Source organism: Varanus komodoensis, unplaced genomic scaffold, assembly GCF_004798865.1.
Source record: "Varanus komodoensis strain SLA01 unplaced genomic scaffold, ASM479886v1 scaffold82, whole genome shotgun sequence".
Taxonomy (NCBI): domain Eukaryota; kingdom Metazoa; phylum Chordata; class Lepidosauria; order Squamata; family Varanidae; genus Varanus; species Varanus komodoensis.
In genome coordinates this window covers 1,496,641-1,517,319 of record NW_025336508.1, presented here as the reverse complement: position 1 = coordinate 1,517,319, position 20,679 = coordinate 1,496,641, and the positions used below count along the sequence as shown (strand labels likewise).

Here is a 20,679-nt window from a genome sequence, read left to right as displayed (position 1 = left end):
GGGTTCAGACGATCCGAGGGCTGGGCACCCAGCCCTCCTCGCATCCCGCTCACCTCCTCCGCGGCTGGCCCTGCCGGCAAGCCCAGGCCGGGACCTGCGCGATGCAGGAGGCTCCCCGCAGCGGCCAGGAAGTGGCGCCAGGCCCTGCAGGTCCTCTCCTCCCAGGGCCGGTCCTGCGTGCAGCCGTGGGGGCAGGAGCCCGGGACCGCCGGGCTGGGGCTGGCGCGCCAGAGGACGCGGAGGCCCGCGGAGGGCGTTGCGCGCTCCCAAGCCGTGGCTCCTTCAATCGGCACGGCTGACCCGACTTGGTACCTGTCGGGAGAAGCACAGAAGAGGCAGGCGGGGATGGCTGGAGCCCCGAGAGCCCATTGAGGGCCCGAGCATCCAGGGTCTGCCCCAGGGGTGCTGAGTCTCTCGCAGGCCATGGCCCGATTCCACTTGGGAGAAGCTCTCGGGGCCGCTCCACAGCGGTGGGCAAGGTCAAAGGCAAAGGGGGTCATGAGAGAACCACCAAACAGATGAGCCTATTTTAGTTTCGGGCTCTTGCTGCTAGTAAATCCATCTTAGGAGAGGCCCTTCGCCTTTTAGGACAGGGGAAACCTGGACACAAGCCGCGACACCAGCACAAGATCGACATTTTGGGTTTGGGAAAGGGGTGGTGGCCATCTGGGGAGTGTTGGGAAGCCAGGTTTGGCTTCCCGCCTGCGATGCCTCCCCCCACCTGGCCTCTCTAGCCTGGCCTTCGGCGTGCCCTGTCGGAGGTGGTTATCGGTGGGTTCCTGGCGACCACCATCTCTCCAAAGGTCACGTCACTCACTTTGCTCCCTGCTGCTTGCAGAAAGCCCAGGGGTGCCGGTCCCGGGAGGAAGGTGGGCTGGAGTAGGAAGCCTGTGAAAAGAGATACGGAGAGGTCAAGACGTTCGGGTGCATTGCCAGGGTTCTCCTAGCAAGGTCTCGGGGCGACGGGTGTCCCCAAACGCACAGCCACGAAATCCAAAGCAGCCTAACAGAGCCATGGGTGGCCACATGCCAGGGCTGGAAGCCGCCCAAGAGATAACGCGAATTCAACACAGGATGGCAGGAAAATGCGGAGGATGGAAAGGCCTGAGAGAGCAGGAGGCTTCTCCAGCCATCCTGCCAGCCACTTTATTGCAGGCTGGTGTGACGTGCGGCACAGTGGCCTTGCCCAGAAAAGCTGCGGCAGCAGTTGGAAAGAGGGGGAATAAATGGAGCCAGCTTAGAAGGCGATCAAATCAGCCGGCATTATCAGTGCTTCTACACATCTGGCGGAAGGAGGCCACTTAACGCTGCTGAGCTGCGAGCTTTCCCCACGGCCAGGCGCTTGCGAGTGCGGAGAGGGCTGCTTGCTTCCTCTGGGAGAGGGCAGGCAGAAGCAAACGAGGAGGAGGAAGGAGCGGGGGCGAGGCAGGACGCAGCCAGGGGCAGGCATGGGCAAGGCAGGGAGCCTTCGGGAGCCTGCCGGTTGCGAACCGAAGTCTCCGGTCCTGTGAAGGGCCCTCTCCCCGTGGCTGCAGGCCGGAGCCCTGGTGCGGCTACCTGGTGCTTGCACTTGCGGTGGGCCGCCCAGGCGTTGCTGATCTGGTGGGAGAGCAGGATGAGCGCCGGCAGCAGGTAGAAGGAGGCGGGGATGGTCACCAGCACGCTGGAAGCGGGAGTCGGTCAAGGGGCGTGAAGGCCCGGCGCTCACCCTGGCGCTGAGCTGGGCTGGGAGGGGCAGGGGGAGGAGGAGAACCAGCGGGGGGGGGGGGGGGGGGGGGGGGGGGGCGGGTTGGGGGCCTGCGGCCGTCTCTGAGGGGGCTGGGGCCGCTCATCCCATGCAGCCTTTCTTTGCAGCTTTGCTGGAGCTCTCCGTGGTGCTCCAGGGTGGCAAGCCAATTTGGAGGAAGGGCTTTTCAGCACGAAGGGAGGCTCCCTGGAAGCTCTTGTGAAGCTCACGGGGAAAGCTGGAATGGATGGGGAGCCCCGCTGCCCTGGAATCCCTAGTCCGGCCTGCATCCCCGGAACGGGGTATTTGCTGCACGAAGCGCACGAGCCGGAAAATACTTGGGTTTGGCCGCAAGCAGAAGAGGGGCCACAGCTGCTGGGTCATGGATAACAGAACAAAAACGGGCAAGAAGAGGACACCCATTTGCGTAACATGCGCAGGAGTGATGATGATTTACCTAGACATGCAGGGCACTTCTCCACAGTGGAAAGGACTGCCTGGGTGGTCTAGGTTGGCCTGGGCAACCCCTCAAATTGAGGACCCCTTCAAAGAAAGGACTGCCCCCTGCCAGGCCTCCAAATGAGAGGACCGTCCTCTGCAATGTAGGACACCTGGCCCCCCCTGTGCTGCTGCAGCTCCGTTAAGCTAGCCACCTAGACCGCTTGCCTGGCGGGAGGCACAGGGTGGCCCTAGGGCGGGGTGCCCAACACTTGGGGGTACATCCTGGGCGCCCCAGAAAAGACTTTTTTGGGCAGGTGGGCGAGGCTTGTCCTAAGCTGGCTTTTGTGGGGAGGCCCATCGCAAAATGGCGGGGACACCCTCCCGCGACACCCGTGCCCGCCGGCACGAGGAGGGCCGTTCTGGCGCCCGAGCTCCGCCGCGAGTTCCGGCTGGGAAGGATACGTGCAAATCTTCTCCACGCTGAAGGCCTGCGGGGTGTTGAGCGCCAGGTAGACCAGGCAGGAGGCAAGCACGGCCAGGTCGTAGCCGCTCAGGAAGGTCACGAAGAGCAGGAAGAAGCGCAGGTTGTGGCTGCCGATGCAGTTGTTGACCCACACGCAGTGGTGGTCAAACTCCTGCAGGGGGCGCCAGAGAGTTACCCGGAGGCCTGGGGGCGCATCCCAGTGCGCCAGGGCCAGGTGGCGCCGCCTGCGCCCTCCCCACCTGCTCACACGCGTTTGCCACATCCAGCCTCTTGGACGGCTGCTTGACCCAGGGCAGCTGAAGAGCAGGAGGGCTGGCAGCGCAGCCCAGGGCCACGCTGGCCGGGGCTGATGGGAGCTGCAGTTCAGCAGCTCTGCAGTGTGATGGGTTGGGGAAGGCTGGCACACAGAGGAGCAGAAGGTCCCGCTGCCCCCGGTTGTTTTCGCAACTCCTTCTGGCTCTGCTCTGTTCTCTGTTCTCAGCCTGCCTCATTTTCGGGATTTAACAAGAGGGGCAGACCCCAGCATCTCCCCCCAGGGCAATCCTGTGAGCTTTCCCACCACTTCCGCCAGCTTTTTCCTTTCCCTGAAATCATCCACTGGGGAGGAAAAGGCAGAAGAGCTGGCCCATGAAAGCACCCGCTGCCAGATGCCCTCTCTCGGGACCCTGCTGGTCCTCCTCGCTGACACGACCTCTTCCTCTCGCTTGTGGGGGGCGGACTTGTGAGCGAGGGGACAAGAGCGCAGGCCCAGGGGCAGAAGTGGAGGTGCATGGGAAGCTAGCTGCCTTGCGGCCCAGTACTGCCAACACTGACTGGCAGCAGCAGCAGCAGCTGCCCAGAGGTTCAAGCGAGGTGTGTTCCTAGCCCTGGCTGGGGGGCCTGGAATCCTGGAGCAGTTGAGTTGGAAGGGGCCCAGGAGGCCGTCTTCGCACCCGGGATTCCCCATCTCCTAAGGATGCCTTTGGTGTCTTTTTCTAGGTGCAGAACTAGCCATCGGTCCCTCCGGATTTGCATTCCGTTGCTTTCAGCCCAGCGCTCCAACCTGCCAAGCTCACCCTGCATCTTCTTTCTGTCTTCCAGGGTATTAGCTCTCCCACCCAGTTCGGCATCATCTGCAGATCTGCGAAGTGTTCCTGGCACCTCCCCATCCGAGGCATTAATGAAAACGTTGGCAAGCACTGGGCCCAGGACTGAACCCCACGGTACCCCCCTCGTCGCCCTCCCCAGCCGCCGTTGAGGAGCACTCCTGGATGCTTTCCGGGGTCTAACGGGCGCCCTACAGGCGCAGCGGGGGCTGCACCCCAGAGCTGTGGCCCCTCCCCCAAGAAGCTCGGCTTGGCGGGGAGAACCTGCTGGACTGGACGGGGGCTCGTGACCATGTGGGCCCCCAACACTGGCCTTGCTGGGTGGCCGAGGTGGCCGTTGACGGGCCATGAGGCTGTCCTAGTCGAACATCGTCCTGGATGGTCACTCCACCGGCTGGGTGCAGCTGCTGAAGCCAGCAACCCTCGCCTGGCTTGGGATTTGGCGAGCAGGAGTCTCAGGGTGGGTTTCGGAGGCCGGGCTGATGAGAGACCCCTTTGGACCTTGGCGTTGTCTGCTTGTGTGTTTGCATCCGCAGCCCGGAAAGCACCTGGACGGATTTTCCCAGCAGTCACGTATTGCTGTGAGCAATCTGGGTTGCGAGGCAGAGTCTGGCCGGAGCCCAGTTCTGCACAAAAACGCTTCTTTCCTGCCTTTCTACTACACAACCACCAGGTGGAGCTGTGCCCTATTAGAGTAGCACAAATACACCTGGAGAAAGGGTAACATTTTACCTGCTGTAACTAAATACCTCATTTTCCCAGTTTTGAAAAACTCCCAGGAAAGTGCTCTGAAAAGACAGAAGAGAAACTGGAGGGTCACGACTTTGTCTCGGGAGCCCATAAACATGAGTAAGCCATCGCGAGCACACCATAAATGCCTTGTGTAGAAAAGCCCTCCAACGGTTAATGCCAATTTATTGACTTTGCGATAAGATGTTTTATGACGACGAAACTGCCAGAAACTCTTGGGAAATCTTGGGAAGGTGGTCACAGACTGCTGGGGGACCCCTGTCCCTTTGGGACCCTCTGGTGCAGCCACATGCTCCCGCCAACCACAATCCAATAAGCTAAGCTCAATATTTGCCCTCTGGAAATTCTCTCTTCGGCAGCTGTCCACCGACCCTAAAAAACTGGGCATGATCCTCAGATGATGGAGCCCTGGGTTGTGGTGTCCTTTTGGTGTACGCACACACCCAGGGAGGGTTGCGCAGCTGCTGGCACTCGTCCTGAAGGTGCGGCTTTGTGGAGCAACCTGCCCTTCAGCGCTTGCCAGCCTCCTGCAGGTTGCGACATCTACATGTGTATTGCACGGCATGGCCATCGCTTACCTCCACACAGGTGTCGCACCAGGAGCAGTGAAAGGTATGGGGCAGGCAGTACAGCTGGCACTGGTTGCACCAATGCTGGTCGAGGTCGTTCATGGTAACGGCCTGCTTCACCAGCTCCTCTTTGATGCCTGGAAGAGACGAGAACGAGGGAAGGCATGCATGAAACGAGCGGGGTGGCTTCCACCGTGGCCCCACCGTGGGAGCCACGAAGGGGTGGTGTCAGTCGTGCAATAAAATGTGGGCAGAAACGGCACGTGTCCCCCCTCCCCACCTAACAGACTTTGCGTTTGTGGGTTTTTTGCTCAGAAAAAAGGGTGAGTGTTGGGAGAGTGGTGTGGGAGAGCCTTTTCTTCTCCCCACACACGGCCCAGTGGGGTCCCCCCGAGGCTGAGGGAGGAGAGACTCGGGAGAGATGAAAGGAAGCGCCTCTTTACACAGCCTGTGCTTAAAGGAACGGGATGTGGCATTCTAAGATGTAGCTGGTTTGGTGTCCCGGGGGAGAGGTGCCATGAAGATTTCCCCCTCTCTAGCGGATTCTGACAACACCTTAAAAGCAGTCCTTTATCTGAGAACAACAGGTTTCCAAATGGCATGGATCAGTGGAATGACCTCTGCCCATGTGCAGACTTGAGTCCAAACTGGGACATGTTCCCCCTTCCTCCCCTGCCTGAGGGCCGGGTGGACAGCCCTGAATGGGCCCCTCCCTTGGCCGGACGCCCCCTGTTCGGGTCCAAGACCTCCTCCTCCATCTCCACCCCCTCCAGCTGCAAGGTGGTTCGGCTCCTGCACTCGGTCTGAGCCATCTGGCCTGGCGACCTCGGCAGCTCAGGGGCTTCTCACGCCATATCTGGGCTGCGGGGGCGGCAGCTGGAGAGAGACAGACAACTGACCACACTCCTGTGCCTTGCCTCCAGAGCTGTGAGGGTGGCCTGCCGGGGTGCTAGTCCCTGGGAACCAGACGGTGCTCGTGGGCTGGCCAGGGCATCTGGCCGGCCAGGAGGAAGAGGACCCCGGCCTCGGAGGCCGTCTCCTCCTCTCCTCGGTCAAAGGTCCCTGGCCACCTCGGCTGGGCCCACATCTGCTCTTTGCAGCAGCCGCTCGGCTTGGCAGGGCCGCTTCGGTGTGTTTGCTTTTGCGGGCCTCTGCTTTGATCTGGGCGGCCGAGGAGGCGCCAGGGGAGGGAGCTGGGTGCTCGGGGAGCTGCGACTATTGCACTGCGCCAGCGTGGAAGAGAGCGGCCACGTGGAGTGTGCAAGTGTGTGCGAGAGAACACAACGCAGGCCGTGCTGGGGAGAACTGGCGGCACGGGGGAGCGAGCAGCAAGACCCAGGGAAGGAGGTCACACGCCTTCGCCCGGCCGGCAACTGACCCCACTGGCTTGGACAGCGCGGTCAATGTGGCGGAAAGTCCCACAAAGGCCTTTGGCCACACCTGTGCTCACCACCGCTGCTTGACCGGGGGGGTGTACAAGAGGGAAAAGGTCTCCACAGGACGGTCTCCCCAGTCAGACAATGCCTGCTTGACCAGAGAACCTTCTCCAGCTGCCAGCACTGATTCCTGCCCTCTGTCTCTTTATTAATCACTATTAATAATGCACAGTAATATAATAATTGCTATTATATCTTTACTAATTTTAGAGCATGCAGTAGCCAAAGCTTTCTGGGCTGTGCGCAACAATTCCAAAGACTGTAGAAACATTTAAATAGTTAGGATTACAAAACATCGGGATGAGGCCAGACTTCCTGGGGAAGTCTATTATGTTAGGGAAAGTTGAAGGCAGAAGAAGAAATGAGATGGACGGACTCCATCCAGGAAGGCACTGCCTTGAATGTGGAAGGGCTGTGCAGGGCTGGCTTGTCATGAGCAGAGCTGGCTGGAGCCGGGGGTCAGACTAGATAGCTTGGGAGGTACCTTCTGACCGTCTATGTTTCTAGTTTGGAGGGCCCTTGTTCATAGGCTTGCCGCAAATCTGAGACAACTCAGTGGCTCGTAGCAACAAGTAACACGAAAAGGAGAACTCAAGTAAACCCAGCAGCAGTGAAAAGATTTAGAATCCAACACAGACAAAAACAGGTGGAAGCTAGAATTGTTGGGACAACGGGGAAAATAAGGTCTTCATCTGTCGCCAGCAAGGGTACAATGTCGGTGCCCGGGGAGCCTTCCCGGGTCGTTCCTTCCACGGCCAGGGTGCCACTCCCCACCTCTCAGTCACTGCCCTGTTGAGGATGAATTCCCCTGAATCCTTAAAGAGTCCGGCCCCGGAGCTATTTCAGGCCTCGGATGTGAACGCCAGCCCTCTGCGTAGGGCTCTGGACGTGTCGATGGAAAAGGACTGGCGCACTGAGCTCAGGTTGGCCGCTCTCTGCTCACGGCCTGTTCTGGCCCAGCTGTTTTGGGCTGTCCCACATTGGAGGCCTTTTGGGGCTGCCCATGGGGTTTTCATGGCAAGGGGACTGGAGTGGGCTGCCATTTCCTCCTCCAGTGGATCCGTTTTGTCAGAGCTCTCTGCTGTGGCCTGTCCGTCTTGGGTGGCCCTGCACGGCACAGCTCATAGCTTCATTGAGCTACGCAAGCCCCTTTGCCACGACAAAGCAGAGACATCACTGCCGACAAGAGTGTGTCTAGTCAAGGCGATGGTTTTCCCAGTTGCGATGTATGGCTGTGAAAGCTGGACCATAAGGAGGGCTGAGCGCTGAAGGACTGAGGCCTTTGAATTGTGGTGCTGGAGGGGACTCCTGCGAGTCCCTTGGACCGCAAGGCGATCAAACCGGTCAGTCCTAGAGGAGATCAACCCTGACTGCTCTGTAGAAGGCCAGATACTGAAAATGAAACTCAAATACTTTGTCCACCTAGTGAGAAGGAAGGACTCCCTGGAGAAGAGCCTGATGCTGGGAACAATTGACGGCAAAAGAAGAAGGGGAGGGCAGGGGATGAGGTGGCTGGATGGAGTCACTGGGGCAGTGGGTGTGGGCTTGGGTGGACTCCAGGGATGGTGGAGGACGGGAAGGCCTGGAGGAGCGTTGTCCATAGGGTCGCGATGGGTCGGACACGACTTCGCGACTAACAACAACAACAACAAACAACAACATTGGAGGCATTGCAGTAATCCAACCCAGGGGTCAGTGGAGCGTGGATTCCTGTGGCCAGGCCGCCTCTGTCCCGATCAGAACATCATGGGGCTATCGACTTAAGCTGGTAAGAGGGACCCCCAGCCCCGACCCTGAGCCCACCTGTGCCCCTAGCAACAGTGCTGGATCCAGGAACACCCCAAACTACGAGGCCCGATCCTTCAGGGGGTGTGCGTCCCCCTCCAAAACAGGTCGAATATCGCTCAGCCTGGCAGGCAAACCACCCAGGAACAGGGCCCCCATCTTTTCTGGGCTGAGTCTCAGTCCAGGGCTCCGGCTGCACCCAGCGCTGGATTCAGGGCAGCCCCCACCTTGGCCCAATTTGATGGGAAGGAGGGACAGGGCTGGGCGCACCCGCCGGATGGCCAGGTCTCCCCCCACACGCCCAGATCGCTTCCCCCAGCGTGGTGGCATCCGGCAGCGATGGCGTCCTTCGTATCCCTGGGAAAGGGGACAGGCCTGGGTTAGGAGAGGCCCTGCGCCTTTGGGTTGCCATATCCCTTGCTAAAGGCTGGGCTGCTTTTCGTTTCTGCATGAAGACAAATCGATGCATCGCTCACGGATACCTGAGAGGCGCACTGAGCCCCTCCGGAGGGAGACGGGCGCCCAGCTTACCTTTGTGGAGGATTCCTGTGTCCGTGAAGCTCGTGAGGAGGAAGAAGATGATGGTGGGGATGAAGAGGTGGCTGCAGATAATGGGGAATGCCCAGGAGACGTGGAGGGCGAGCCAGCTGCAGCTGGGAGAAAGCAAAGCAGGTGAGCGGCAGGCTCCAGTTTCCGGACACAGGAGGGGCTCCCCTCCAGGGGAAAAGGCCAAGGCTAGCTGGACCTAATTTTCGAGGCTGTGGGCTTGTTTTCCCACGTAGAAGACATGCCCAAGCAGGGTCACCAGAAGGAAATGCATTTAATATGTATTTCCTCAAAAGATGATTAATGCACCTTTCAGGGGGCACTGAAACAAACAAGCAAAAACGAAGCCAAAAAAAAAAAAAAAACACCCCCATACAGTGTAAAAAATGGACAATTTATTGACCAGCATTCTTAACCCCTGAGACGTTCTGTAGGGGGCGGGATAGAAAAGCTTGAAATAAATAAATGAATAACTAAATGTATTGGCATGAAAGAGCAAAATCAAGAGAAAGGGCATGCCAAGCGCCCTCTGGAACACGTGTGTGTTTGTGGCCCGTTGGAAGGTGACCAGAACTCCTTGGAGGGACATGATCCCATACCGTCCTGGTGCCCCAGCAGGGAAGGCCCTGCTCCCCAGACGTCTGTCCGGCCACCTGCCGCCTTCTGAGGACGGAGAGACACAAAGCTGAGCTTCCCCTCCCGATCTGCAGGCGACCGACCGGCCCCCAGGTGGGGGAACGCCGCCCGGAGCCCGTGCTCCGACTTACGGGAAGGTGAAGAAGAGGCAGCTGAGGCCCACGAGGCTGCTGAAATTGAACGAGGCGAAGAGACCGGAGGTGATGGAGGGGCATCCCTCTCGGCCGGAGGCCATGGCTCAAGGGATGGATTGGGACCAAACCGTTGGGCCTGGCCTGGACGGAATCACATTCAGCCAGTTGCTAAGAGACGTTGTGACATGGCAGAGGGGCCGGGTGGGAGGGGGCTTCTGTTGCCACGGTGGCGGCAGGCATGGACCCTCATGCGCCGGGAGGCGAACCCGCACGGCCCTCCTTGTCAAGGGCCTCCCACGCGGGAACCAGCCCTGCACCGTCCCCGGAAGGCCCCCTGTCTGCTCTGCTTTCCCTCAGCGCAGCAGCAGATCAGCTGGCGGTTAACACAATGAGCCGGTGTGTTTCCTAGTGGTCGGAGCATGTTGGGCTGGGACTCCGCAGAACCAGGTTCCAGTCCCCACTCAGCCACGAAGCTCACCGGGCCTGTCACTGACTCCCAGCCTAGCCTACCTCACAGGGTCGCTGTGAGGAAGGAACGGGGAAGAGGAGGCTCACAGGGGCTGCCTTGCGTTCCTGGCAGGAGGAAGGCGGGTGGGGTGCGAGGGGCTGTGCATCCAGCCTTCCTTCAGGGCCCTGGTCCCGAGACCATGAGACCTAGCCACCTGAAACTTGCCATGCATCCTAACGGGACCCCAGCCGTGGGCTCCGTTCACCTTTCAGCAGGCAATGAGAACATGTGCATCTGGAAGTGCTTTTAGGGCGTCTCTGATGGTGCTTGTTTTGCAGCACTTACAACTGAAAAAAAGCTGTGTTGCCAACTTTTTGTTATTGTGCTCATTTGTCCAGAAGTGTAAAAGGGGGTCACCCATATGGGAAATGTGTGTGGTGAGGAAAAGCCAGAACTGGAGGGACGCACCGACCTAAGAGGCAGTTCATCCACCGTGACCCAGTGAAGAATTCTGTGCAGTCAAGTGGTCTGCATACTCCAGACACCCATCATCTGATCAAGGGAAGGACGTTGCTTCACCTATCTTTGGGGGGGGGGGGGGGGGATGAAGGGGCAACTTTGTTTTATTGTAAGCCCACCCTGAGATTATTTGGTAGAGGATGGTAAAGAAAAGTTTCAAATAAATAAATAAATAAAACAAGCACGCCCCCTCACCGATTCAGGCACCATGGTCCAGACTCCCCCAACCTGGCACCCTCCAGAGGTGTGGGACCACAGCGCCCAGCATTCCCAGCCGGCACGGCAGGAGTCTGGGCCTGTCGCCCTCCAGCTTGTCCCTTGGTTTGTACAGCGCCATGCACCCTGAGCGTTGGTGCTGCCGAAGGGCTCTCCGCAGCCGCTCCAGGCCCGGCTGGGTTACCCCTCCGCCGGGTTGTGTGTTCGAAACCTCCCCTGGCTGAGCGAAAGCGTGACGGGCGCCTGTGGCTGAGGCGCCCCAGGGCCACCCTCCGTGGGAGAAGGGCCAGCGCTGTGGGGGCGCCCGAGCCCCCTCTCTGCACTGTGGATCTGCCCCTTTTCCTGCACCCAGATCCGCATTTCGCTTTCTCACACGTTTGCTTCTTTCCTTTCATCCTTGAGTTCCCTCTGCCCCGATTATGGGGTGGCGGGGGCTTCATTTTGTGACGTTTTTGGGCCACTGCCGGGGCGACCGCGTTCTCCACGGGAGCCTCCAGGGCTGCGTTCAGGGGGAGGCCCTCGGTGCAAGGCGCTGCCTTGATGCGCAGGGTAGCGAGAGCGCGACGGGGCCTCCTCGGCGGCTGCCCCCCCCCCCGGCCGCGGGGCTCCCTCCGCTCCATCCTTGGCCCGCTGGGGCGGTTCCGGCTGGCTCCCCGCGCCGCCTGCGCTTGGCTTTCCTCTTATCCCTGGTGCAACCCGGCTCTATGCGTGCCTGCAAGGGCCGCTTTCCTTGGCCGAAAGTCGGCGTGCGAACCGGATCGCCCGCAGCGCCTTGCCCGAGGGCAACCGGGAGGCCTGTGCACCCGGCCGCGCCGCGCCCTGCCCTGCCCTGCCCTGCGGCGAAGGTGCGCCGGGCCCCCGCGAGGCGAGGCCAGGCCGGGCCGGGCCGCAACGCGGGGGGGCAGCGAGCCGCCGGGCGCCCTTTGCCTCCGCGCCCAGCCCCTTCCTGGTTCGTTGGCCGCGCGGCGGCGGGCTGGGGCCGGCGCCTCCCGGTCGGCGAACCCGCCGCGGCCTGTGGGCGGGTGGGCAGGCGGGCGGGAGGCCGCGGAGGCGCAGACTCTGACCCGCACGGCCCGCGGCGCAGTGCTCGCCGCTGCCGGAGCCATGGACCCGCCGGCCAAGCTGCTGCAGGACCCCAGGTAGGCGCCTCGGGGCGCAGGGCGCGCTTCGCGGGGAGGCCCATGAGGCGCGGCTGAGGGACGAGGCTCGGGGGTCACATGCGGGCACGTGAGGGGCGCCACACGGCGGTGGGCAGAGACCTGTCCTCCCCTGCAGAGGAGGAGCCAAGGTCCCATGTGGATGCCAGGAAGCGCCTCCTGACAGTCGGGACCCCCAGGGTGTGGAATGGGCTTCCACGGGAGGTGGTTGAGGCCCCATCGGTGCGGGTGTTCAAGGACAGGCTGGACATGCACATGGTGCGCATGTCATGAGCGGAGTTAGCTGGGGTCAGACTAGATGGCCCGGGAGACCCCTTCTGACTCGCTCTGTTTCTATGTTTCTCCTCATTGGGACAGAAATTCCCAACTGTTCTTTTCTTTCCTGAAGTCCCACGGGTGAAACGCCCACGGTCCGCACCAGATTCCCAGCCAGCTCTCAGTCTTCCAGCGGGTCGCCTGCCCCCGCTGGAACTGCAGTCTCGTCCGTCCGCTTAGCTGGGAGTAAGAGCTGTTGAATTGGATGGGCTTTGCTTCTGACAGTGATTATCACTTTACTTTTATGCCTTCCTCTTCCTCTTCCTGCAAGGAACTCAAGAAGCTTGCAAAAAAGTGTCTTCTTTCCATTTTATCCCACGACTGTGGCCCCATGAGAAGGTTTGGCTCAGGCTGAATGGCAAGTCCGAAGTCACCTGGCAAGCTCAATGGCCTCAGGGGGACTAGAACCCGGGTCTCCCAATTTCCCAGTCCAGTGCTCTAACCACTAGACAACACTTACCCTCAAGATACATATACATGTGCCCTGTAGAAGCAGGAGCGCTGCAGGCACGCACTTTGGGGGAGTCTGCAAAGCCAGGCTGTGACGCCCTGAGGTGGGCAGGGGGTGGCAGACAGAGCTGTGAGGGTCCTGGCTCTCACCTGGGTGGTCATTCTCTTGTCCTTCCCACAGGTTCCCCCTGGAGTTGGTCCAGCTGTTGATCTATAATTACAGCGTCCCAGTGGCCTGCTTCTCCCAGCCACCAACCGCATTGCAGTGGTTCCACCGTAAGTTTGCCCAGGGGCTACTTTCGTTTAACACCTAGGCAGCACAGGGTTCCCAGGTATGCCACTGCTCTCAGGTGACTCTGAACAGCAGGAAGTGCAGAGACCATTGGCTGTAGTGGGGTGATCCAAAGGACTTCAGTATACCCATAAGTATACTATAGGTTTATTATGTATTTGTAATAAAATGTATCCTGCCCCCCTTACCTGGCTGAGTCTTCCTGAGAAGGCGGAGAACAAACCCAGAACTGCATGTCGCCTTGTCTTTGATCTCAGCAGAGATATCCTTAGTTTGAAGCTGCTTTACACCTTTGGCAGATCTGGTCCTGAGCTGCAAAAAATGCAGCGAAGGTCCTTGTAGCATATTAAAAACTAACAAACCTAATTTCGTGAACTTAGAGCCACTTCCTCGGATGGATGGAGCCACTTCCTCCCTGTGCAATGCCGCCATCTGGTCCGGAATTATTGGATGAATTTCAGTTATTGCGGCCTGATGATGTGAACAAGGTGCTTGGACGAGTACGTCCCACCACTTGCCTATTGGACCCTTGCCCGTCTTGGTTAATAAATAATTCCAAGCACGGGATTGGGATCTGGATCTTGGAAGTGGTTAACGCTTCTCTGAGGGAGGGCTGGGTACCTGCCCCTTTAAAGGAGGTGGTAGTCCGACCGGTCCTGAAGAAGGCGTCACTGGATCCAGAGATGGCCACTAACTATAGACCAGTGGCCAACATCCCGTTTCTGGGCAAGGTGTTGGAGCGGGTGGTGGCGGGACAATTCCAAGCCCTCTTGGACGAAACTGGATTATCTGGACCCATTTCAGTGCGGCTTCAGACCCGGGTACGGTACTGAATCTGCCTTGGTCGCCCTGTACGATGACCTGTGCAGGGAGAAGGACAGGGGGAGTGCGTCCCTGTTGGTTCTCCTGGACCTCTCAGCGGCTTTCGATACCATCAACCATGGTGTCCTTCTGGATAGGCTAGCGGGATTGGGGGTCGGAGGCACTGCTTGGCAGTGGTTCCGCTCCTATCTCAATGGCCGATTCCAGAAGGTGGTGCTGGGGGACTATGGCTCTGCACCATGGCAGCTATGCCATGGAGTTCCGCAGGGGTCCATTTTGTCCCCTTTGCTGTTTAACGTCTACATGAAACCACTGGGAGAGGTCATCCGGAGGTGTGGGCTGCGGAATCATCAGTACGCTGATGATGCCCAGGTCTGCCTCTCGTTTTCCACCAATCCAGGTGAGGCAGTGGCTGTGCTGAACCGGTGCCTGGCCGAGGTGATGGGCTGGATGAGGGCCAATAAACTGAAGCTCAATCCAGACAAGATGGAGGTCCTGTTGGTTGGCGGATCGGGCTTCGGGGAGGGTGAATTGAACCTAGTCCTGAATGGGGTTGCACTCCCTCTTAGGGACAAGGTCCGCAGCTTGGGAGTGCTCCTCGACCCAGAGCTTTCACTGGAAGCTCAGGTGACAGCGGTGGCGAGGAGCGCTTTCTTTCAGCTTCGGCTGATCCACCAGCTGCGCCCCTACCTGGAGAACGACTGCCTGGTGACAGTGACACATGCGCTGGTGACTTCCCGCCTTGACTTCTGTAACGCGCTCTACATGGGGCTGCCCTTGAAGACAGACCAGATACTTCAATTGGTTCAAAATAGAGCTGCCAGGCTGCTGACGGGGACTGAGCGTTATGTTCACATGACTCCAGTCCTCCGTCAGCTTCACTGGCTTCCCATTGAAGTCCGGGCCCAATTCAAGGTGTTGGTGGTGACCTATAAAGCCCTAAACGGCTTGGGTCCTGGTTACCTGAAGGAGCACTTGCATCCATATATGCCCGCCCGCCCCTTGAGATCTGCGGGAGAGGCCCTTCTCCGGGAACCCTCCGTGAAAGAAATTAGGAGGGTAGGTACTCAGAGGAGGGCTTTCTCTGCGGTGGCGCCTAAGTTATGGAACGCGCTCCCCAGAGAGGTCCGCCTGGCGCCGTCGTTATTTGTTTTTCGGCGCTAGGCGAAGACCTTTTTATTTAAGCGTCATTTTAATTGTTAATATTATTTGATTATTTTATCTGACCAGGGCGACTTATTTTATATTGTTATTTCTTGTATTTTAACCTAATGTTGTGAGCCGCCCTGAGGCTTCGGCGAATGGGGCGGCATAGAAATGTTTTAATAAATAAATAATAAATAAATAACAGCCGCCTGTGTTTCCCTGCAGAGCAGAACGCGGTGGAGCTTGGCATCACCTGCATGGTGACGCTCCTCACCCTGCTCTCCGTCGCCATCTTTGTGGAAGATGCCCTGTATCTCTGCAGGAAGGTCCGCTGCTTCGTCAAAATGAAGACCCTCATCTGGAGCAGCTCCTGCCCCACCGTAAGTGCCCGTCCCTCGAGAAGGGCGCCTCGCACATGGCTGGCCCGACTCTGGGCACCTCCGCTGCTGTGCTCGAATCCAGGCACCAAGCAAAGGCCTCCTCATCCCCCAGACTGGTTTTTTTTATTCCTTGCTCGGGTCTCATTTTTCCCAATGGTGTTTTGCTGCTGTATTCAGGGTTCCGATGGATTGTTTGCTCTGCAAACAGCCCTGCAAACTGGTATTGTTCAAAATATATTAATAGCACAGGCACCGATAAAAAGGAAAGCCCCCTGGGAAATTTTTTCCTCTTTAAATTCTTTTCTCTTGAACTATTATTAGAAGGTTAAGCCACGGGCCTTTACGGGTTGAACGAGTTGCTCTTTAAACACCCGCAGTTTAGCCAGTTAGTTTAGCTGGTTAGCAAGCTAGTTAAAATCCAGATGCCTTTAAGTGAGAGTTTCTGCTGCTTAGGGCTGCTGAAAACCTCCCCACACCCCACGACCCCGCGGGCTTTGCTGTTTCGGGGGTCTTTCTCTGAAACCAGCGTGGCTGCGGGGAAGAGCCAGAGGGTGCTGGGGTCACGGGCCACATGTGGCCCACGGAGCCGCTCTCCTGCTGGATCCCGGATCCCTGGAGAGCTTTGCTGGATGGTGGAGAAGGGGAGGAGCAGACGGGGTGCCCGATGAGGGACCCGCAACCGCTGTCGGGGTCTCTGCGGTTCACACCCCTGCGCTTCACCCCGGCCCGCCTTCCCTCCCTGCAGGTCGTCTCGGTGTTCTGCCTGACTGGGCTCTGGGTCCCTCGCGCCATGGCCTTGGTGGAGATGGCCATCGCCACGTGAGTGTCCCTCCGGGGGACCGCTGCCCGCCTGGAGCAAGGCGGAAATCGGCCCGGCCCTTTGGATCCACACTGGGGGGGAGTCCCACACCCAAGGACCCCTTGGGGGAGGAGGCGGGGGGGCCTTGCCACGGATGCACTCGCGCCCCACCCTCTCCTGTTTCGCCCGCCAGGTACTTCGGCGTCTGCTTCTACCTGATGCTGCTGGTGCTGGTGCAAGGCTTTGGGGGGGTGGCGGCCGTGCTGAAGGCCCTCCAGGACACCCCCATGGTGATCAGCACTGGGCCGTGCTGCTGCTGCTGCCCCTGCTGCCCCCGCGTGGCCATGACCAAGTGAGTAGGGGGGGGCGTGGGCCGGGCTGCCAAGCCCCGAGCCAGCTCACGCGGAGGCGGGCAGGCCCCCCGCTTCTGGGGCCCCTCCTCCGGAGTGCAGCAGCCGCTGGCGCCCTGGAACGGGGCAGGGGCAGGGGAAGGGCAGGGTAAAACCGGAGCGCAAATCCGACACCAAACCGTTTGCTGAAGCACGCAGACTCGCCTGGGGAAGCCCTGGGCTGGCGCTCCTTCTGTGGCCGTGTGCTGGCCTTTCAGCCCAAGGGCCGAGCCCCGTTTTGCAGAAGCGGCTGGGGCCAGCGTGCCGGGCAGCGGGCCAGTGGGGCAGCGTGGAGCACGCCAGCCTGTTGTCGCTGGAAAGCCTCGCTGTCGGTCACTCAGACTTTGGTGTGCGTTGGTGCCCCGCCGCAGCAGGGGGCTGGACGCGATGGCCTTCGTGGCCCCTTCCAACTCTGCTCTTCTAGGATTCCATGGCAAGCCTCTGCTCATGTAAAGAGCACCAAGCCCAGGCTGGAAACCTCTCCCAGTCCTTCCCTGCACAAGCCCTACAACTGGCGAGCCCCTCATTCTCGGTGCCCCTCATGGGGCCAGGGACCAGGCACGGCAATAGCCGTTCTCCTCGCCTGTGTCCTCTTCCGTCTTTCCCTCTGATCTCGCGGTCGGTCTGGGAAGCTGCAGCCAGTGGCCCCGATGGAGCTCCCAGGGCTCCTGCCCCCCCGTCACCCCTTCCTCGGTGTCCCCCCCTTCAGGATCCGATAGCTCAGCCCCCAGAAAGCCTCTGCGTCAAGCAGCCCTCGGCTTCTCTTGCTGAGCAGGGAGCTTGTCGGTTTTGGCTTTGATGGTACCAGTTGTCATGAGAGATGGCAGCCCAAGGTTGGCGGATGAATGGACAAGGAATCCCAGATGGCATGAGCACATTCAAATCTCCAGGGTCCAGTGAGCTCTGTCCCAGAGTCTATATTCTTTTTGGCGCCAGGTTAAAACCTTTTTATTTAATGGCTATTTTAAAAATTAATTTTATAGTTAACAGTTGCTTTTTGGTTTTTGTTTTTATATAATCTATTGAATTTGTTATTGTTTTATTGTTTTTAATTCTACATTGGTAAGCCGTCCCGAGATGCCAAGGCATATGGTGACGAGATATAAAAGTAATCAATCAATCAATCAGCTAGTGAGGAAGTCTCAGAACTAGTGGCTGTTATCTTCAATAAATTTTAGAAAACAGAAGTGCCAGATTGACTGGAGAAGAGCTGACATGTTCCCTGTCTTCAAAAAGGGGAAAAAAGAGGAACCTTTGAACTACAGACCAGTTAGTCTGACTTCAATTCCTGGAAGAATTCTGGAGAAAACAGTTAAAATATCCGTCTGTAAGCACCTTGGACAAAATGCAAATGATTAATCAAAGCCAACATGCATTTATCAAGAATTAACCCTGTTAGGCTAAGTTGATCTAATGTTTTGGCTGGGTAAACTCCCAGCTGGACAGAGAAAACACCGTGGGCATAATCTTGGCTTTAGCAAAGCTTTGGACGAAGCGCCACGACATCTTGATAAGCAGATCTGCGAAAAGCGGACCGCGAGGTGCATGCCAAGCTGGCCGCGAAGTAGCGCTCCCCAGCAGCGCCTCCCCAGGCCGGACGAAGCAGCTCCCCATCTCTCTCTCCCTGCAGGCGCACCATGACGCTGATGCTGCTGGGCAGCTTCCAGTACACCTTCCTCAGGGTGGCCTTCTCCTTCTTCGGGCTGGTCTTGGCCACTGAGGGCCTGTACAACACGGCGGATGTAAGTGGCGGCCGGCCCTGCCCAGGGCAGTGCAAGGGATGCGGGGGGGGGGAGGCGGGGAGGCCCTCTGGGGCCCGGGGGCATCCGGAGCCACTGAGGGGGAAGAGGATGGGGCGGGGGGGGGGTGCTCCTGGATTTGCTTTCTCTTGCTGCCCCTTTAAGGCAGGTGCTGCCGTAAAGTCAGGAGACAGTTTTTGTGAAGGATCTTCCGCGTTGCCCTCCTTGAAGCTGGCACCCTCTCAAGGGTTGGGGTGACAGTGTCCACCAGCCCCAGGCAGCACAGCCAGCTGGAGCGTGGAACGTGGCTGGGGATGATGGGAGTTGTCACCCAACACATCTGGGTTGGTGATAGTTAGATCCACGGGGTTCTGCGTGATTCATTCCCTGCAAAACTTTTGCTTTTCACGTGGCTCTCCAAACAGGGGAGATGGAAATAGTCAGCATATATTTTGCATATGTAGTTCCTCCCTCCCTCACGCACCTTTTTCTGGGAGACCTGTGGAGCAACCTGTTGTCACCCTGGGACCACAGGTTTGGGGGCAAGGGGGTGAGAGCAGATGAGAAGGCTGGGCTTGTACATTCCATGGGTCTTTGACTGCACTGTAAAATGTGATTTAGCTGGTAACCTCACGTGCAGCTTTAGTTTTGAGAAAAGGCGATTTTAGACCTTCCAATAGCAAAGTGTCTACACGGTGTCTGCTCAGATATCAGAAGCTGGGAAGTCTTCCAGTTTTGGGAAATAGATTTTTTTAAAAGAATGCTATGCTAAATATTTATTTCTCAAATATTTCACTGCCTAACTGAAAAATAGGTTCTCATTCTGCATTTCTGACCCATGGTTCCTCTTTCTGGTTAACAGTAAAATCACACTGCTGTGGGTCATACCCACAATATGGCAATGTGTGACAGCAACATTGATCAATCCCAGCCGTGATGCCCAGAAATAGCCAGGGGGCTGGTCTTCCTCAGAAATGAAAAATGCTAAATTTTTACCAGAATTGGGTTACTAATAAAGGAAACTTAAGTCCTGAGTATTAATTGGCTCCAGCTGCCAAGAGGCAACTTCAGGTCAAAATTACATCCAATAATTCAGAATGACGAGGGGAGGGTGTGATGATGCTCCTTAACTTTTCCGCAAAATGTGATAACGCAATGAGAATGGTGCCACACCAATGAATTTATCTTTCTATTGATACCAGGAACATAACTTTGCATTCATTTATTGGTTTTTCATGTAACATGTTCATGCTTTTTGCATGAAAAACTGGCAGGCTCTAACATCAGAATAAATGACAAGGTTCCATCTTTATTTGGTAACCAAACTGTGCTTTTTGGCTTGCGAACTGCCGTACTTTGTCGAGAAGTTACAAGGCATCGTGGCCCATCAGACACCTCCCTCCCTCGTAGGCAAATATACTCACCTGTGTATAAATCTTTGTTGTGAAATATTTTGAAACCTTTAGCCAACCCGCACCTTTAGCAGCTGTTTCCTAATTCATCTAATCAAAATATGTAAGAATTAGCACATTTTATCTCAGGGGTTGATAATTTCCCTAAATTTGTGGACCAGTGGGGGGTGGTGACCCAGCAGAACTGGAGGGCACCAGACGGGGGGGAAGCCGGCCTGACATATTAAGAGGGGGACCATGCCTGTCCTTCAAGGAGCCCTCTGGAAAATTCAGGCTCTGCCGACTCATGTGTTGCTCCTGCCCCCTTTCTCTCCTGCCTCTAGATTTCAGCCACAAGCCCGGCGCTTTGGATGAACTCCTTCCTTGGCGTGTCCACCATTTTTGCCCTCTGGGCCCTGGCAGTCCTCTTCCGGCAAGCCAGGACACACCTGGCCAAACAGAACGCAGGGGGCAAGTTCGCTTGCTTTCAGGTAACCCGCTCTTACGTCAGTGGCTGTGAAAAGTGGGGGGGGGGGCAGATCTGCCCTCCAGGCGAGTTGGAGGACCCCTCCCCGCAGCCTGCCGGGGGTGCCCTCCAACCCGCCCGGAAGGTGGTCCGGAGGCAGCTCATTCTCTTGCTCCGCTGCGCTTGCTTTCAGGCTCTGCTCATCCTGACAGCGCTGCAGCCGTCCATCTTCAGCATCTTGGGCAACGGTGGGCAGATCGCCTGTTCGCCGCCGCTCTCCTCGAGAGCAAGGTCCCAGCGTGAGTATCTATCACAGCCTTGCCTCCTTGTGCTGGAACCAGGATGGGGAGTGCTGGGGCCCTCCAGCAGCTGCTGGCCGGCAACTCCCTTCAAAGGCACCCAGCCTGGCAAGTGGGCAGGGAGGATGGGACATGCAATCCAAAGATATGTGGATGATCCGGTCACCACCCCACCCCTGGGTTAAACCAAGATAACAGAGAATGGAGATCTCTCAAGGGAGGAAGCAGAAGTGGCCTTTAGATTTGCGGGGGGGGGGGG

The 20,679-nt window shown here is 58.0% G+C and overlaps 2 protein-coding genes across 3 annotated transcripts in view; one reads left to right on the top strand and one right to left on the bottom strand.

The window, feature by feature from the left end:
• Positions 1-49: 49 nt before the first annotated feature.
• Positions 50-10,392, bottom strand: ZDHHC19 (zinc finger DHHC-type palmitoyltransferase 19). The gene is made up of 8 exons (XM_044456214.1): positions 9,590-10,392; positions 8,808-8,929; positions 5,065-5,192; positions 2,630-2,802; positions 1,558-1,663; positions 818-888; positions 207-312; positions 50-94 (listed from the first exon to the last, which is right to left on the bottom strand). The coding sequence occupies exons 1-8, from the start codon at positions 9,691-9,693 to the stop codon at positions 50-52; spliced, it is 855 nt and encodes a 284-aa protein (XP_044312149.1). The 5' UTR covers positions 9,694-10,392.
• Positions 10,393-11,826: 1,434 nt separating this feature from the next.
• SLC51A (solute carrier family 51 subunit alpha) overlaps positions 11,827-20,679 on the top strand; it is a 9,739-nt gene continuing 886 nt past the window's right edge. The window contains exons 1-8 of one of the 2 annotated variants that reach the window (XM_044456209.1): positions 11,827-11,914; positions 12,879-12,973; positions 15,183-15,337; positions 16,083-16,156; positions 16,330-16,488; positions 18,156-18,267; positions 20,000-20,146; positions 20,315-20,420. In XM_044456209.1, coding sequence (XP_044312144.1) covers positions 11,880-11,914; positions 12,879-12,973; positions 15,183-15,337; positions 16,083-16,156; positions 16,330-16,488; positions 18,156-18,267; positions 20,000-20,146; positions 20,315-20,420 — 883 coding nt within the window. In that variant the 5' untranslated portion in view covers positions 11,827-11,879. The remainder of the gene's footprint in view (positions 11,915-12,878; positions 12,974-15,182; positions 15,338-16,082; positions 16,157-16,329; positions 16,489-18,155; positions 18,268-19,999; positions 20,147-20,314; positions 20,421-20,679) is intronic. The other variant, XM_044456210.1, reaches the window with a different exon arrangement.